Source organism: Cydia fagiglandana, chromosome 13 (genome assembly GCF_963556715.1).
Source record: "Cydia fagiglandana chromosome 13, ilCydFagi1.1, whole genome shotgun sequence".
NCBI classification, from domain to species: Eukaryota; Metazoa; Arthropoda; class Insecta; order Lepidoptera; family Tortricidae; genus Cydia; species Cydia fagiglandana.
The window spans coordinates 19,530,458-19,550,508 of NC_085944.1; the positions used below are offsets into that span (position 1 = coordinate 19,530,458).

The following is a 20,051-nucleotide window of genomic DNA, read 5'->3' on the forward strand; positions in this document are numbered from 1 at the left end:
CTGTCGTTATGTAACACTGACGATTGTACGTCAGGGTTACGTTAACGTTCAGAGCTGTAGGTTATGTAGATTAGATACTGGATATGAACGATACCACGGTACCGGTGGGACTAGCGACAGTAGCGAGGGTCTCCGGTCAGCCGAGCGCGTTGTGCGCCAGTAGGGCGGTGTGGCTGTCAATATGTAACACTGACGATTGTACGTCAGGGTTACGTTAACGTTCAGAGCTGTAGGTTATGTAGATTAGATACTGGATATGAACGATACCACGGTACCGGTGGGACTAGCGACAGTAGCGAGGGTCTCCGGTCAGCCGAGCGCGTTGTGCGCCAGCAGGGCGGTGTGGCTGTCGTTATGTAACACTGACGATTGTACGTCAGGGTTACGTTAACGTTCAGAGCTGTAGGTTATGTAGATTAGATACTGGATATGAACGATACCACGGTACCGGTGGGACTAGCGACAGTAGCGAGGGTCTCCGGTCAGCCGAGCGCGTTGTGCGCCAGTAGGGCGGTGTGGCTGTCAATATGTAACACTGACGATTGTACGTCAGGGTTACGTTAACGTTCAGAGCTGTAGGTTATGTAGATTAGATACTGGATATGAACGATACCACGGTACCGGTGGGACTAGCGACAGTAGCGAGGGTCTCCGGTCAGCCGAGCGCGTTGTGCGCCAGTAGGGCGGTGTGGCTGTCAATATGTAACACTGACGATTGTACGTCAGGGTTACGTTAACGTTCAGAGCTGTAGGTTATGTAGATTAGATACTGGATATGAACGATACCACGGTACCGGTGGGACTAGCGACAGTAGCGAGGGTCTCCGGTCAGCCGAGCGCGTTGTGCGCCAGCAGGGCGGTGTGGCTGTCGTTATGTAACACTGACGATTGTACGTCAGGGTTACGTTAACGTTCAGAGCTGTAGGTTATGTAGATTAGATACTGGATATGAACGATACCACGGTACCGGTGGGACTAGCGACAGTAGCGAGGGTCTCCGGTCAGCCGAGCGCGTTGTGCGCCAGTAGGGCGGTGTGGCTGTCAATATGTAACACTGACGATTGTACGTCAGGGTTACGTTAACGTTCAGAGCTGTAGGTTATGTAGATTAGATACTGGATATGAACGATACCACGGTACCGGTGGGACTAGCGACAGTAGCGAGGGTCTCCGGTCAGCCGAGCGCGTTGTGCGCCAGCAGGGCGGTGTGGCTGTCGTTATGTAACACTGACGATTGTACGTCAGGGTTACGTTAACGTTCAGAGCTGTAGGTTATGTAGATTAGATACTGGATATGAACGATACCACGGTACCGGTGGGACTAGCGACAGTAGCGAGGGTCTCCGGTCAGCCGAGCGCGTTGTGGGCCAGCAGGGCGGTGTGGCTGTCAATATGTAACACTGACGATTGTACGTCAGGGTGACGTTAACGTTCAGAGCTGTAGGTTATGTAGATTAGATACTGGATATGAACGATACCACGGTACCGGTGGGACTAGCGACAGTAGCGAGGGTCTCCGGTCAGCCGAGCGCGTTGTGGGCCAGCAGGGCGGTGTGGCTGTCGTTGTGCAGCACCGACAGCTGCACGTCGGGGCTCCGGCGGCGCTCCGAGCTGTGCCACGCGCCGTACGTCACGTAGATTATGAGACCTGGACGTGGACATCATATTATTATTACTATTCTACTATTAAGGCACGTTAGATATTTGGATGTATAGATGCTTGCGTGTCTGTTCCTCAATTTCGCAAAAATGGCTGAACAGATTTGGCTGAAATTTTATTACAGCTGATAACCTGAATTAAGGTCAGATCCGAGTTAATTTCACATAAAAATAAATAGCGAGCCAACCGCCGAATAGTTATTTGTCCGTGGCAAAGAGATGGTATGGCGCCATCGCTCGATAAGATGACCTTACTTACTCTCGAATAGATGGCGATACTTATTAACATTTAACACATATGAGTGAAAAATAAGGATCAAAGTCAATGGTGTTTTAAAAGTATTAATCATTGTTTCAAAAGATGGCAGTAAATGTACTGACTAGAGAATTTAATTTGACAATATTCCTCTAGTCTTAATTCTCTTTGTCCGTGGCATGGCACTCACCGGCGGCGATCCACACGGCAAACCGCAGCCACGTCATGTAGTCCAGGTTCAACATGAGGTACACGTTGATGAGGATGCTGAGCCCCGGTAGCCAGGGGACCAGCGGGACCTGGACAATTGAGAATGTTGGGTTACGTTTGGTCAGGTCAACCCTAACTACATGTTGTCCGAAAGGCCCGTCTCCACATCGCGCGGCAAGCTATCGAACATTGGCTCGCGCGGCAGCCCGGTATCCATTGTGCGCGGCTGCCGCGCGCGCCAACTCGATCATCGGCGCGCTCGAACGCGCCATGCGACGAACCATTCACTGTCGGTGTTTCGACGCGCGGCAAAGGAATGTTCGCGCGCAGTTGGGACGGGTGTGTATATATTTCAGTTGGCTCGCGCGGCCGCATACATGGATAATGAAAAGTGTCGTACTTTAATTAAATTATACGGCACTAAACAGTTTCTATGGAACAGTAAATATAGTGATTATCGCAACAGATTATTATTTTATTTGGCTATACTTCGTTCCGAATAATTAATTTTTGTGATATAATGTGGTCGATCGTCGGATCGCCTGCCGCGCGCGGCCGCCGCGCATAAATTCAAGATGGTGCCGAAATTGGCTCGCGAGCCAAAATACAGGTTTGCCGCGGTCGAACATTGCTCGCGCGGCCGCCGCGCGATATCGAGACGCGGCCGATAACGGGTATATTGGATACAAAAATAAGATAATCAATACGTCCTTGCGAAGTACTTGTGAGTTGTTCTGCTAGATCTCGTCTTATCGTTTTGTTCTACAAACAAAACCTGTCAAGTGCGACTCGGACTCGCGCAAGAAGGGTTCCGTACGCACGCAAAAAAAAACGGCAAAAAAATTACGTCTGTTCCCACTTAAATATTTATTTTATTTTGTTTTTAGTATTTGTTGTTATAGCGGCAACAGAAATACACCTGTGAAAATTTCAACTATCTAGGTAACTATCACGGTTCATGAGTTACAGCCTGGTGATAGACAGATAGATAAACGGACGGACAGACGGACAGCGGAGTCTTAGTAATAGGGTCCCGTTTGTATCCTTTGGGTACGGAACCCTAACAAATATATTTTGTCCATGACACTCAACAGTAACTTATAGACTTACAGAGAAAGCGAGTTTCTTTTCCGAGACGGGCTGTCTCGATATAGCCACGAGCGTGGCGAGCACCAGCACCGAGCCGGCGGTGAACGCGGCCAGCGCGGCGGGCTCCGACCACACCCGAGTGCCGTAGTGGTTCACACACGACATCATTATGAAACACCAGATACCTGAGGAACACATGTCAAGTTGAAATTAATGTTTGTATATTTAAGCGTCACAATCATAATTCTCAATAATAAAAACTTACTATATATGAATTACTTAACATAATATAGGCAGGTAAAAAATTTGGCCCAAATCGCCGTCAGCGCGCAGTGCCCAGAAGGCTGTGCTAAATACTGGCCAGCCATGTTGGTATTGCATAGATTTAAAAAAAAAATTAGGGTTAACTATAGAACTGCCGTAAATTTAAATTAAATCCCGTAAAGCGTAAACTGGCTGGCTGGTTTTTGTATAGAAGTAAAAAAGAAACGCGTTCGGATAAATAAAACTTAAGGAAATTAAACATTGAACATAAAATTTACGAAGTTGCGAGCTTGTGATGTTTCTAAACTGAATATTAAAGATTTTGTCATGGATTTGACTTTAATCACTCATAGCCAAGATTCGAAGGAAATATATAATAAGCTGCTTATTATAAGCAATATACATATAGATATTAGGGGTCATCCATTAATTACGTCACACGAATTTCTAGGTTTTTTGACCCCTCCCCCCCCCCCTCCTTGTCACACTTTGGCGATTTCGTAGAAAAAATGTGACGTCACACTAGTTTGCCAAATGTGTGGTCACATTTGGCAAACCTCTCCCCCCTAGTGTGACGTCACATTTTTTCTACGAAATCGCCAAATCGAATTAAGTAAGTACCTAAGTATTATTAATATATTATCAAAATATTTTTGACGATATAAATATTAGTAATTTTATAACCCAAAACTGCTTAGGAAAGAAAATTAAACGAATAAAAACGATTATCGTTTTAAAAACTTGTTATTTAAATCTACAGCGAATAAAATTATTTAAATAAATTTTCGGTTACTGATGAAGTTAAAGTGACGTCACAAAGTTTGTGTCTCCCCCCTCCCCCATGTCACAATATGTCACATTTTCTTGACCCCCTCCCTCCCCCTAAACGTGTGATGTAATTAATGGATGACCCCTTAGGTAATGTATTCGTTCCGTATCTTACCATAAAGAGTAACTAAGACGCTGACAGTGAGAGCGCTGAGCCTTGTGGGTGTGGCGTGACTGTCCGCGTTCACCAGCTGACGAAGAGCGGAGCGGATGGTGAGGTTCAGTGGTTCCACAGCCTTATGGGCGGACACGCTGCGCTCATACCTACAAAATAGTCATGGTTTAACTACAAAGAAGATAAACGGGAAAAGCTCAACACAATATGGTCATGCAAGCTTTCACTAAGTATTTCAGTCTTGTGTTTGAGTTTAACGCAGTAGGTAGTATAAAACACAGTAGGTAATATAAAATGAACCACAAATAATTCCAGAATGTCCATACTTTTATCAATTTTGCACAATTCTTATCACGTTATAGGAAATTATATTTAAAAAAAAACTATTATTACATAAACATAGTGAACAGAAACTATAGACAAATTTTCACATAAATTAGGGGTGACGTCTGTCTTCTCCATTCATTTATAACCTTAAAACGCAAAATTGTATTGAGATGACAGTTGTCTCCGTACCCAAACTATGTGAAAAACACTAAAGCGGCTTTTATTTATGTTCCTGCTATCTGTAGGGTTTTAACCTGAATATGGGCACAAAATAATCACTTGACGACATGTTTCCACATCTAACTTCGTGTCTTATTTACCTGAGCAACAGCACACAGGAGGCAACCATGGAGTAGGCCAGTAGAGTCCCGATGGACATCATGTGGATCAGCTGTTCCAACTCGAAGATCATGGCCAACGTGCCTGCAGATTATAATTAGTTAGAGAACACCAACACCGAGAATCCTACACCAAGTCAAACGACGCAACGGAGCCACGCTGTTACGTCGTCGCCCAAATCTAATGTTTAATTTATCTTTGGTTTTTATTTGTAGTTTCTTTGTGTTATATTTTTGTAGTTTCACAGTGCCTTGGTTTTACTGTAATGCTGTGTTACTTATTTGACTAATAAATAAATAATAAATAATAACACGTCAACCGACCGGATAAGGGCTTCTAATTCAGATCTTGATTTGTACGAGTATAGTCAAGGAAATCTCAGATTTTACGCGATGGCGATACTGAGATTCAGGGCCCGATTCGGATTTTGAAATAGACATCTATTAGATTTCTTATAGACATCACCAAGATACGATAACGGTATGTTTAAGATCTAACCTGTCAAATTTGACATTTGCGCGATTCTGGAGATACTCTTGAACGATTTCCACAGGATATAACTTAGAGATCCAATTCACATCTAATAGATATCTTACTCTGTCTAACGTAAAAGTGACATTGGTTGCCCGAATTGCGCTGCAAAAGAGAACTAGTTAATATCTAAACTATTACGTATCTAGAATGGATCTAGTACGTGTCGTCTCTTGTGAATATCTTGAAGTTCGAATACGGCTGTCAGTTAATCACCGAGCGGGGTTGGCTCATTGTGCATTCGTTTCGGGCCCACTACCAGCTTGGAATGTACGTAACGTATGTAATATATACCTGTGAATAATCCAGCGATCATAGTGCCCACTAGTGGGGTCTGGAATCTCTCGCTGACGCGGCCCATGAAGCGGTACAGCAGACCGTCAGAAGACATCGCGTAGATGATGCGGGGCAGAGGAAACACTGCGCCTAGTAAACTGGAACAAGGCAAGAAAGTTCTGCATTCAAATATTTCACATCGATATTTTCTGTCAAAATTCCCATTTCCAAACTTTCTACAAAACAGTTTGAATTTCAAAACTTTTTCGGTGTTTTCTTAACCAGAACCGAATAGTTGCCGTTAAAAGATCATGTGAAATTTCACACTAAAATATTTTATACCTATAAGGTTTTTTTTGGAGACTAACAAGTCTCTGAGAAATGTTTTTTTTTTTTTAACTGATCGGCGATTGGCTCTAGTCACACCTGATGGAAAGTTAAGACAGAGCCTAAGATGGAGCTCACCGGTTCAGTGATAGCCTATTCACTCTAGCTTTAAAGAGACCGAGGTCATATTTCTCAGGGAATACAGATGACGGGAGCGCATTCCATTCCCTAGCCGTCCTTACCAAAAAAGACGAGGCAAATCGTTTTGTGCGGACAGATGGAATATTAACCACGAACGGGTGCATTCGCTCCCCGCTTGACCGCCACAAGACCCTATGTCTTCGCAATAAGGTATAGGAATTGTCGGTTAAAAGTGTGAAGTTTACCTGGAGCAGAGCGCGCAGATGGCGCCGACGCTGACGGCGTACTTGGCCCACGGCCAGCCCAGCTGGTCGTACACGAACGGGAAAGGCGCTTTTTCGTCCTGAGAACAATACCAATGAACTGAATCTCCTTCGTCGTTTTTGTCGTTTGTTCTTAAATCACTTGCCCTAGTTTTGATCTTTGGCGAAGCCTCTAACAAGGGGGGAGGCAGTTGAGAGGGCGAAGCCTTCAGAATTGAAAATAGATTGCAGCGTAAGCTACTTATAATTTAGCTTCGTTACTAAACTTAGTGCGAAAGCCCCACGAAACTTTTATTTTACTGTATGCTTCCACTTTCGCAAAGCATAAAAATTAAACATGGCCTTATTGACCGAGCAAGCGTGAAAGTGCGAGCAGAGGGTCTCCATTTCAGCTTGGCCAAAAAAGCCAGTGATACAACAAAGTTTTGTTTGTATTTTGACATCCAACCTGCATATAATAGGGCATCATGAGTGTCAGCACGGAAGACACTCCACAGTAAGCGAGGAACACGACTAGAAGTGACGCCACAACGGCGAAAGGAATAGTTTTTTGCGGTCTTCTCGCTTCCTCGCCCGCTGTTGCTACGCAGTCAAAACCTGTAGGGAAAATAATGATTTGTACAAGCTGGAATGTTTCAGATTACCGAAAGAGCAAGTAAGTAAGAACGTGTGTATTAAAACACTTTTGAAACCGATACACACGACATTTAATAGTTATTTGTATTTTTCAGAAGTCCATTTATTGACCGACGCAGGGCGAATGTCTCCATTTCAGATTGGAATAAGATGATTTCGTATTACTGTTCCCTAGGGGTTGCTTGGCGACTATTATGTGTACTCACCGATAAAGCCATAGAAGCACACGGCAGCACCCTTGATGATGCCCGCGACGCCGTACGGCGCGAAACCACCTGTTCCGAAGTCTTTGCCTCCTTTAGGCACCTCGGATTCGGGGATACGCCAGTTCTTGCTGTCGGCTGACGAACGATAACTTGTGATTAATTAAAGTAAAAATAACTGTAACGATTTATATCGAATCTCAATCGAAATTGATAGTCGCTATTGACTATATGCTAGTGGGGGAAATACAAGCGACGCCAACGCACGACGTGGAGAAAATATGAAATATGAAAATATGATTTTGTGGGACGACATCTTCATACTATTTGGCAGCTGCCAACTGTCAAATAAACAATATCGTCGGGTGACAAGCAAAAGTCACTAACTAACACCATTGAAATTATTGGACAATAAACCGTGTTACAAGTGTAATAAAGTGCATTTTTACTTTAAATTTTTGATAGTACTTAGTGAGTTTTGCTTGTCACCCGACGATATGTCCCACAGCCAGCTGGGAGGCGCCACAGTAAAGCAAGGAGTGTGTACGAATGACGTTAACGCGTATTTCAAATTTTTAAATAAATTTAAATAATAAATTTTAAAATCAACGTACGAAAAGAGCATGCTTACCTTTGAAGGAGCCAGAGATAATGACAAACAACACGACGCACAGATTGACACCCGTGCAGAAGTTATTGAACTTGGTAGACTCTTTTACGCCGAATGCCAGACCCACTGTCAACAAACAGACAATTGTATCGCACTAACAGATATTTAGCTAATCATTAAACTTTATATCGTTTGATGATCGACGAAAAAATCGTACAAAGTATTAAATTGGTCGTCTGAAACGTAATTTAGCCAGTGTCAGTTAAGATCAATTTATTTATAATCGTAGTTATGAATTGAATGGATGTATTTTCGATGGATGAGTAAATAGAAGTAGGTGTATGAAGCAGAACTACTCTCTAAATGCATTTAGATTTTAAATGTATGTGAAACTATTTTTGACCATGTCAATTTTTGAAAATCTTGAAATTGTTTATGAAGCTAAATTTAAAAGTAAAGTAAAGCCTGACCATTGATCATTATAATTATGATCATGATATATGATCACTGTCCAGAGTTGTTCCTGGTCAGGCTTTGCAGTAAATGATGCATTAATAATAATAAAGAACCACCCATTTTGTGTATTAAATCTGCACGTATCAAAGACCCAGCAATTGTTAATCAGTCGGGTTCATTCCAATTGAGCCAACGAGCTCTATCAGCGGCCGCTTTATTGTTTAACAGCCAACATCAGTTCAGTGATTCATGATCTCTAAATACAACATTGACAAGTCAATTTAACTGTTCAATTCAAATTATAAAGACGGAATGTTATCTTTACAATATCAGACAAAATCATTAGAATTGATGTCCAAAAGTCAAATTAACATTAAGAATAAGGGGCATTGTTAACCAAATGAAGAAGCGAGTCAATTTTCTGCTTACGCGGGCCATACTGAATGTTTGTGGATTTTGATACATGAGACGACGTATTAAGTGGCCAGTCCAGGAATTTTCAGTATGCCCTAAGTACTTGGGAGATCATAACATGTATACCTGAGAATAACATGATGACGGAGAACGCGAAGAGGTCCGGATACCGCGCTAGGTGTGGCGAGTCCATAGGCATCATCGCCTGCAGGTTGGTGGAGATAGCTTTATCCAGTAGCGAGTCCAAGTATTCGCTGAGGGCTTTTACTACCGAAGCCGCGCCTGGCCAACAAAAATATGGGTGAGGTTTTCAAAATAATTTTCAATAATTTTTTTTAGCCTATGTGTGTATCCTACTGCTCGGCAAAGGCCTTCACTCTCCCTTTCTAATCCTCCCTGTGCTGAGCAAGATCCCGAAAATCGCGCTGGAATGCATCAAAACTTGAAACTATTTATTTATTTATTTACGTAAATCTCTTTGCTTTGCCTTAAGCACAGGGCGGACACGCCATACATCGAAAATCATTTGCGTTTATATGTGTGCACGGCATGTCTGTACACGCGTCATTGTGTGAGTAAATGGCTTAGGGCTGACTCGTGCGGCGCGCGGGGAAGGCGAAGCCGAGGTTTGCCGAGGCCGGCCGAAGGACACTACGAGCGGCCCGCTGCGTTGCATAATTCGACCGAAATACGTAAAAAAAACAAAATATAGGTTTATGTTTTATTTCGCTCCAATTGTTGAATTGGCTTTGTCAGTTTATAGTCCTGCACGTAGTTGGACTTTCAACACGCCATTATTAAATGTACCTTATTGTTGATGCCTATTGATTATTTTATATAACATACATAATTATTTCTTAAATTCTTAAAATTAAATTAAAAATCAAACGCGAATGTCCCGCGACCAACAAGTTCTTTTTTGTGAAAAGAGTGTTAAACTAAAAATAAAACATTTACGAGGAATATCTGTGTAGAAGGTCTAGTTACCTTAGGTACTTTAAATATTAAATGTTGGCTTAACATTCACAAATTCAACGAACGGGTTTTAATTCATATGATATTATTATTTTTACGCAAAAGTATAGCCTTATTTTCTGATACATATTTCGTCTCTTTGGAAAACTATATTTATTATTCATTTCTACAATAAGTAGCTATCCGTACTACCCGTACATCGCACAATACACCGGCATTTTGAACGTTGCGTCATCGCGTCGCGGCGTCGCTAGCCGAACTGAGCGTACGTCAGGAGTCCGTCAGAACTCAGTCGCGGGGCGAGGTAAATAATAAATAAATAATAAAGTAAATATCGTAAAATTGTCTTACGTTCGTTCTGATTATTTATGTGATTTTTGATGAACAATCGACTGTATGATATAAGTAATATTTAATGTTATATTATCTACTTATATCATATAAAACACTAAACATACATTAGCATTTTTCAGTCCAAATAAAATGAGATTGTTTGCAACTGTAAACCTAAAATATGTAATAAATTATTCATTCTTTAACATGAAGCCTACTTATTTTTATTTACAGCGCAAAAATTGCGATATCTAAATGCACGGCTAATTATTAACAAATAAATACCTAGCCGCGTTCAAAGAGACATGTTCACCTATAATATACTCCAGTATAAGATTCCACCCGATGATGAACGCGATGAACTCGCCCACACACACATAGCTGTACACGTAGGCCGAGCCAGCTTTAGGCACGCGAGCGCCGAATTCGGCGTAGCAGAGACCTGGAACAGACGAACATTCGTTAGATACATATACACATTTCTTATACAAATATAGAACTTGAAACTAATAAAAGGAACCATGTTCAATAGTTAATTGGGAATAAAACAGCATTTACAATTCAAACATTGTTAAAAATTGTTTGATCGTGAAAACGCACTATGGCGATAATAATTTGTGACTTTAAAAAAGTCTTACAAATGCGTCATATGCCGCTCTCGTGCGGAATAGTTAACCTTATTATCACTAATCTAAGGTTCACTTTAGTATAAGCAGACGATATCGGTAGTAGGTAAATACTGTTTTTCTATTTCGGTGCGCCCCGAAAGTGTTAGTGAAATATAATTGCATAGAAATCAAAACACATTTTTGCCTCGCTGTCTGTCGTATGCGCTGACTTATTCATTTCACTAAAGCTAACGTTTCAGATTGTTTGCTGAGTTGACCGGCTAGTTGGCTAGTTTTGGAGTGAAAGTGAACATTTCATCACGTTTTCAATATAAGAAAGAGGTCAAACTAGAATCCTATTATTATTGAAGATCTTATATGTATTTCCTACACCATTTTCAGTTTAGATGCAGTATAATATTACTTAACAATTAATGTTTGTCCAACGGTACCACATATGTAGCAGAGTGTTTTCCAATCAGCGCCAATTACTGACGTTTCATTAAAATATTGTAAACACAACTGTTTTACAGAATTATGACGTAGTTAGGTAATGCATAGCTTCAATTTAGTCTTTTGGTCTTACATTCTTTCCATAAAGACACGCCGCCGCCACGCCTTCTTCTTAAGTCTAGGAAAGAAAATACCCTGAGTAACCACGCTTTACCATTTTCTGCAATCTTACGCCCTTTAATTAAAAACAAAAGCTTTTTTTAACAACTAGAGGATAATATAGGTAACTCACCAGCAAACACGCTAGCCACTGCAGCTAATAGAAAGGACAATATAACCGCCGGACCCGCATAGTTCTTGGCTACATCTCCAGCTAACACGTAGACGCCGACACCCAGGGTACTGCCAACACCCAGTGCCGTCAGGTCCAAGGCAGAGAGAACACGGGCCAGGCGCGCCGCGCCCTCTTCTGCGGCTTTGCGGCGGGATAGGACTCCATAAGCGAGGCGGAAAGCACGGCTCGCGCCCGCTTTTACGCCACCTGAAAAATTATGTCATTATTATCTTGTGACTTTAGGACTGTAGTTCGAGGAGTAGGAGGAATTTCGAGCTGAGAAAGAGAACGTGTGTGCGCCGGGCCGTTTTTCTGGCACGATGCTTAAAGGGCATGCGAGTCTAAACTCAGCACAAGTCTAACAACAACTTATTAAAACTGATTTCGACTAACAACTTTTTAAACCATATTTTCACTTACATATGAACCACATGAGCCACATGTCCGTAGCACACGCGCGTTCCGCCCGGGCACCCGTCGCCAATTCGGCAGAATCGACAGTTAATCAACTCAATCAGACGACAGATTTCAGTTATAGGCAGTTGCCTACGGTCAGCGCCCGGTCAGTTCAAGATTTAATTGATTTGCATCCAATTATTAATGGCAATCTTAGTGGTACTTACTTACAGTATGAATAATGCTCATTATAACTTAGGGGCTATTCATAAATTACGTCATTTGAAATTGGGGGGGTGGGGGTCTGGACATCGGATATAGTAGTAGCATGACGTAGGAGGAAACGGTGTCATTCGAAGCATAATTTTTGGATGATTTTAGGGAGGGGGGGGGGGGGTCAAATGACCGTAGTTATGCAGAAAACGACCAACTCAATTTTTTTATCAATGCAGAAAGCGACCAAAGCCACTGAGTTAGGGTGTAAATCACTTTGACAAAAATAAAAAGTTGGTCGCTTTCTACAGAACTACGGTCAAATATCGTCAAAAATAGATGACGTAATTTATGGACAGCCCCTTACTACTTAATACGTGTGGTGAAGTTTGTTTTAATGTTTTTAAGAAGCACACCAACACAGTGTCGCTTCCCAACGCAACTATTTTATTGTCTCGGGAATTCTAGGAATTCGAGTTTTATTTTAACAGTTGACTTATCTTTCACATGCCGGAACGGAGGTCGTGCAGTATGTTCTGAATCCTTATTAAGTTTTAATTAGAGCTCAATATCTAATGACGTGGATCCACGCTCCTGCATGTGAAAGGTTCATTACTTAGACCAGTAAAAACAAGACTGGCGGCACAGCGCTGTTCGCCAAGGATGTACAACGGAAATACAGGGGTTGAACAAAAAGATACGGGGAAAAAATATTAATGGGTACTTCACTGTGAAAACTTACCACCGGCATTAGAAACATCACAGATAACAATTGTAGGATCACCGTCTGAATTGTCACACTCGCACATTATTATAGGCTAGACTTAAAACACTTAACACAACACAAAAAAAAACCATTGACTGAAATCTTTATTGGCCTGGGAGTTGTATTAATCTCTAGAAGTAGACTGTTGGACACAGGACTCTCATTGTATCTTCTGGCAACTCTTAAAACTCATTGATAAGACATAATTAAGGTCCACTGAAGATAAAGAGTGCTGCTATAAGTACAAGGGGTATTACTATTAGTTAATATATTTAAATATGATTTATGCCTAAATAAATATCAAGACATAATATCCCAAAAGTGTATTGATTAGAAACTCAGTCTGTAAAGTATCTCTCTCATAGAATTTCTACTAGAAAATCTTTTGCATTACTAGCAACTGACTCATACTAGATCTATCCATAATCTAAATCTAGCGCATACTATCCATTCTAAACTATTGCTGATTCAGCAACTCTAGCTGGTAAATTCCAGTAGATTTACTATCTGCACTGTTGCCTAACAATTCTAAACCTTATTTCAATAACATAAGGTCCATTGATGTGTTCTTGTTAGTTTCACTTGACACCAATATGTTGCACGAAAATCATATTATGCGCATTGCACATACTATATTTGGGCGCATGTCTTATTTATGATGACTTAGGAGTATAGTTTAGGGTTACATATTATAAGATTTCATTCTAATCTCAACTAATATTAATTTTAAATACTTCAGTAAGTTGAGTTATTTCAAAAATGGACAAAATTATAAAATACAGCAACTAATAAAGTCAAAACATTTTATACAACTTTAAATAATAATAATGTTGATTGGTACAATAGGAAGGAAGTCACATTGAATGCATATTTCCCAATCAAAAACTGTTTTATGGCAAATGTATTAAGGTAACTTTTAACATGGAAACCCACAATTACCTATGTGATATGTTATCTTACCAAGGTGAATGGAAACTATAGTACTTCCTATTAATTGAAGTTATTTAGACATATATAATTGTGCCTTGTATTATGGGATCAATGTTTGAAGATTACTATCTACTAGGGATTGCAATCCGGACTGGTTTTGAATCCGGCCGGATCCGGCCGGATTTTGGCCTCAATCCGGCGGATCCGGCCGGATCCGGCCGGATTGGTATTGCGGATAAAAAATTCATCAAGTCACGTATTTTATCTTGTTTTTATTTTAGCGTTACATACGAATTTAAGGATATTTTTTAATGGATTAATAAAACGGGTGTCTTAACAGGAGACCTAGGCTCTCCGAAACATGTCGCGCGAGTGACTAAAAACAAGTGAGTCTAAACCGTGAATTATTCAATGTTAGTATGTCTCACAACAGTTTAATTCGATGACGGCTGTTTTAAGTTTCAAAAATCAACGTTTTCATTACTTAACCACAAATAAAATCTTCTTTTTCTCTTAAAATATCTATAGCCCAACCCACATTTCCAACAAAAAGGTGCTCTCAATTCAACCATTTTAGTTTTAGCAAACAAAATCAATAAACGCGTATACCTATACAAGTACATTTAGTAGCATAATAATAACAAAATAACATATAAATAATAATAATAAATAAATATTATAGGACATTTTTACACAAATTGACTAAGCCCCACGGTAAGCTCAAGAAAGCTTGTGTTGTTGGTACTCAGACAACGATATATAATATACAAATACTTAAAATTAAATACATAGAAAGCAACCATGACTCAGGAACAAATATCTGTGCTCATCACACAAATAATTGTCCTTACCGGGATTCGAAAACCCAGGATCGCGGCTCCACAGGCAGGATCACTACCCACTGGCTAGGTCAGACCGGTCGTCAAAAGTCAACATATATTTCACTATTTAATTTTATAAATATTTATTCATTATATTTTAAATGCAGGTAACACTTATTATAAGTGGGCTAAAATGGTTTGTACAAAATAAAACGAAAGAACATGTACATTAAATTACAATGTAACAACACAATAAATTGAATATAAACCAATCCAGTACTTACGGTGCACGGAAATCTCACGACACATATTTCGTCGGCTAGAAGACTGGCGCCAACTAACAAACAAGTTGTTGTGTTGCTGTTTGCGAGCGAGAAAATTCGAATACTGGCGAGAACTTTTAAATTTTAGCAGTGTTTTAAGCTGTTATTTTATATTTTAGCGCTTTGATTCACTTTACCGGATCCGGGACCGGATCCGGTGAATTTTGCCGGATCCGGTATCATGAAAAATGTGCCGGATCCGGCCGGATTACCGGATCCGCCGGACCGGATTGCAATCCCTACTATCTACATTTTAACATTAACCCTTTAAATGCAATGCCTATTGTGTGCGACTTGACATCACGAACCTTGTCGGAATGCATGATGGTTGATATTGGGCTGTCGCTGCGCACATAGCTGTCATCTTTGGCAGTCAAACAACTACAAATCGGCTGCGATAGGGTTTGAGAGCTTCTGCTCTGATGTGGTGCAGAACATGGACAATATAATCTGCAAATGTCCCCTCACCAAATATCAGGGCAACCCAATGGACTTGTTCACCCTAGACAACAATGTCACTCAATGGATTCAGAAATTGGGTGACATTGCAACTTAAAGCTTGATTTATATGACAAACTTGTGGCTGGTGTCTTGTGGAAACTTTGTGTTGTTTAATCGTAATACTGACTGAATCGTAATATTTTGATGACCGGTCTGGCCTAGTGGGTGGTGACCCTGCCTATGAAGCCGATGGTCCCAGGTTCGAATCCTGGTAAGGGCATTTATTTGTATGATGATACAGATATTTGTTCCTGAGTCATGGTTGTTTTATATGTATTTAAGTATTTATATATTATGTATATCGTTGTCTGAGTACCCACAACACAAGCCTTCTTGAGCTTACCGTGGGGCTTAGTCAATTTGTGTAAAAAATGTTGTATAATATTTATTTATTTAATACTATTAGGAGTATTAATTAACATTTACATCTATTACGTTTTAGAACCCCTTCCTACCAATATCTGTCATTTGTAAACAGTAGCTTATCTTGTGACTACAATATTTTTGCGCGAAAATATAAAAGCATAACCTTAATAAGAAAAACACGTGGTACTTATTTCTTGACGATTAATTTACAGTTATATCTAAGGCACCGTGTCACTAACGCGTCGAAACCTTGAAAAAAATCTAACGCAGTAAACCGCAGTCTAAATTGTTACGAATATAATTTTGAATAAAAAACTTACCCTCTTTATAGGCCTGTCGAACTCCGCTGGCCGATTCGGCCCTAGGCTGCACGGCTTCGTAATTAGCATACCCGGGACCTTCAGGAAAAGTCATTTTCGTAATTTCCCTAACCTTTAGAACTTGACACCACCGCACCTAACCTAATTTAGTAATATCACTAAAGAAACTTGCGGCATAAATAAACTGTGTATGACGAGAAGATATATACTGTTCTAAGCCCTCGAATAATTGGTTTTCATTAAGTAACAACGCGTATTTTAATAATTATAAAACATTTTAGCTAACGACACCACCAACCATGAAGGCAACTTTGACAATACTAACTAGTGATCAAGTGATGGTATGGTATGGCAAGCAGTCAAAATACCGGTATCGATATCGACACTCGTCAAATTTTGAATGAAATGTTATAAATAAACCTACAAAATACCTTTTCTCAAAAATGGACGGCAAAGTCGACTATGCCGTCTAAAAAATAGGTCGCGAAGCGCGGAGTTTATGGTCAGTCAAAATTTAAAAAGTTAAAAACATTGCAGTCTCGATTTTGGGACTGCAATGTTGCATACAAATTCCATTATTTGTCGAGTTCCAAACTTTTTAAAAGTTCAAATGGCCATATCAAATGAAGGCACAGGCCCATTAAACAGCCAAACAGATGATTAGTACCGCGACTATTTAGTTGTCTCAAATAGGTTGGCGTATTTTCGGCAGAAAAATACACTTCTATTTTTTTATTAAAAAAATAAAAAGGCGGCAAGGGCTTTTCTCTGTGAAAATATATACGTAAGAACGTTGCTTTTGTAAAATGTTTCTATGATATTTATGTTTCTTGCACCATTTTTGAGAAAAGCACTATATATGACTCGGCTGGAAGGCTACTTGCTGGCTTCGGATTCAATTAAACGGACTCCCAAGGTCGTCCGTTTAAAACGAATCCTCAGCCTGCAAGTAGCTACTTCCGAGCATCGACAATAATGTACTATTATTTTCTTTTCCAATATCTGGTATTTTTGTAGCTCCACTAGTTTTTAATTTTTCTTTTTTTTTTAATTAGTTTTTAATTTTTCTTTTTTTTTAATTAGATAAAATACTGAAAACATAAAACGAATTTGCAATATTGATAAAATACTAAAAAAAGCAATTTTAACGAATATATTTGTTGCTGTGAGTTTACAAGTTCTTAACCCAATGAATAAGAAATTAGATGCTAAATCTATTCACAATATATTAACACTACCACTTAAATTCAATGTTGTAAATAAATCAATCCATTGACATTTCAATTCACTAAATTTCTACATTCGATGAACAACAAATGAACAAACAAATTGTTCTGCTGAAAATATTAAATTAAGACTTCGGTTTTCAACAGTTAACACTGAAACACATTAATAACATTGAAATAGCTATCGTTTGTTATTTGCAATTATGTTTGTTAAAGAAAATACAACAAATAGCGATTTAAATTTCGATACCTTTTTCTATCGATATCGATAACATGAACTAATTACAACTCTACAAGTGTCAAATGTCAAATGCAACCTGCTGATTACGTTGCATCATCGGCTGCGTTCAATTTTACTGGAAATCAGCTGCGACCACAGCAGCCTGTTCGTGGAATTCAACCGTTGTAAATGAAATTTTTCTCTTGAGTTGTTCAAACTAATTTGTCAGTCAGTAAGAACCAGTATAAGGAGTAAATTCGTAGGTAATTTCGTATATCTTCCTGCTAAGTAAAACTAAAAACTATAGGTAAGTACCTGAATCGGTAAATACCTATAAACAAATAAAATAGCATAGCTTGTTCACCATCTTTATTAACGAACAAGACGTACAATTCCTTTGCCTTTATAAATTGAATAAAATTAACACTTAAACACAACATTAACGAATATTAATTACATCTACTGATTATGTCTATTCTTTTATCTACATTCATTAAAATGCTAAGATTCACTTTTTACACTTAGATTTTTTCGTTCATGGATGAAAATGACTAGAAATCGATCAAAATCTGTATTTCAGAAGGCGCCATCATATATCTAGACACGCGGCAGCGTGTCAAGCCAAGTTCAAGCAAAGGAACTGGCTAGCCAGCGCCGAGTGTAATATTACACGAACCACTTGGTGCCACTTTTGACCCTTCTATAACTCAAAACATCTTTGACGTAAACACATAAAACTACGTGTGTTTAATTATATCCATAAGGATATCTAGAAGCCCAAATTTCATGAAGCTAGCTCAAACGGTTATAAAGGTATGAAGGTCAAAAAGTCGTAAATTTTAAGACTGACTTATGACTTATAGTACCTAAACCTAACCTACTTCCAGATGACCTAGAAGGATGAAATTTGGAATCCAGCTTGGTTATTGTGTGTAACCGTAGGAAAAATTCTAAAAATAAAATAAAGTTAAAAAATAGGGGGGGTCCCCATACAAAAAAAACACTTTTTATTGGGACTGACATATAAGTACCTAAACCTAACCTACTTCCAGATGACCTAGAAGGATGAAATTTGGAATCCAGCTCGGTTATTGTGTGTAACCGTAGGAAAAAATCTAAAAATAAAATAAAGTTTAAAAATAGGGGGGGTCTCCATACAAAAAAACCATTTTTTATTGGGACTGACATATAAGTACCTAAACCTAACCTACTTCCAGATGACCTAGAAGGATGAAATTTGGAATCCAGCTCGGTTATTGTGTGTAAGCGTAGGAAAAAATCAAAAATCTAAAAAGTTAAAAAATAGGGGGGGTCCCCATACAAAAAAATATTTTTTTATTGTAGCGCGGCACCACATAATTATAAAAAGAACAGATGTAAAAACCATACAGCGGAAACACAAGAAAAAAACATTAAATCTCAATACCTGCCTAGTTTTCTTTACAAAAAGTATTGATATCCCACCAAAAACATAAATGTAAAAAAGGAGAGCCAAGTTCAATACAAAAATTATGCTTGGCTGTGGGGCTCGCCGCAAAAAGAATGGAGATCTAAATGAGTGCCACTGCCAAGTTCTATGCAAAATCCAAATATGTATTTATAGGAACAAAATAACATTATAAACAAGTATTAAACTCTATTTCTTTGCTTTATTGGATACCTATAACAATTGCTGTTATTTAAAAAAATGTGAGATCTTAAAGTAGGTTAGATTTGGCTTGGCCAGGTTTTATCAGAATTACAATATATATAAAATGATTGATATAATGAAAACTGGCCAAGTCAAATCTAACCTGCTTTAAGATCTCACATTTTTTTAAAAACAGCAATTGTTATAGGTATCCAATAAAGCAAAGAAATAGAGTTTAATACTTGTTTATAATGTTATTTTGTTCCTATAAATACATATTTGGATTTTGCATAGAACTTGGCAGTGGCACTCATTTAGATCTCCATTCTTTTTGCGGCGAGCCCCACAGCCAAGCATAATTTTTGTATTGAACTTGGCTCTCCTTTTTTACATTTATGTTTTTGGTGGGATTATGTTTCACTTGTCAATAGTGTCCAAGTGTCCAATTCTTCTTGTTATTCTTCTTTTGTTTTTGGAATTTTATGGCCTGGATACCAGCCCTTTAAGCCAAATTCCATAGAACAAAAGTAACAAAACCAGAAAAATCGGAAACCTACGATGGCGTCATCTATAAAAACCTATGACAGTCGCCAACCCCATTGGTTGCCTGTTTTGTTTTTTGTGAATTACAGGTAGGTAATATGATATGGGGCGACTTCGAATTTCAGGGGCTACTTTGTAATGTCAGTACC

At 39.3% G+C, this 20,051-nt stretch overlaps 1 protein-coding gene across 1 annotated transcript; it reads right to left on the minus strand.

Moving 5' to 3' along the window:
• Nucleotides 1-1,405: 1,405 nt before the first annotated feature.
• LOC134670386 (cationic amino acid transporter 2) lies at nucleotides 1,406-16,589 on the minus strand. Its single transcript, XM_063528213.1, has 14 exons — nucleotides 16,284-16,589; nucleotides 11,606-11,854; nucleotides 10,566-10,694; nucleotides 9,071-9,226; nucleotides 8,096-8,200; nucleotides 7,468-7,602; nucleotides 7,074-7,222; nucleotides 6,608-6,705; nucleotides 5,913-6,052; nucleotides 5,069-5,171; nucleotides 4,422-4,570; nucleotides 3,236-3,399; nucleotides 2,106-2,214; nucleotides 1,406-1,648 (listed from the first exon to the last, which is right to left on the minus strand). Exons 1-14 carry the CDS (start codon nucleotides 16,375-16,377, stop codon nucleotides 1,521-1,523), a joined length of 1,908 nt encoding a protein of 635 aa, XP_063384283.1. The 5' UTR covers nucleotides 16,378-16,589; the 3' UTR covers nucleotides 1,406-1,520.
• Between the last annotated feature and the right edge of the window lie 3,462 nt (nucleotides 16,590-20,051).

What these genes read in the sequence shown, in the direction of transcription:
- LOC134670386 (XM_063528213.1), bottom strand. Translation starts at nt 16,377, where the DNA reads ATGACTTTTCCTGAAGGTCCCGGGTATGCTAATTACGAAGCCGTGCAG. An exon ending in CGTCATCATGTTATTCTCAG is followed by an intron (nt 8,201 to 9,070) that starts GTATACATGTTA and finishes GTTTGTTGACAG; the next exon opens with TGGGTCTGGCATTCGGCGTA. An exon ending in TCCTGTGTGCTGTTGCTCAG is followed by an intron (nt 4,571 to 5,068) that starts GTAAATAAGACA and finishes ACTATTTTGTAG; the next exon opens with GTATGAGCGCAGCGTGTCCG.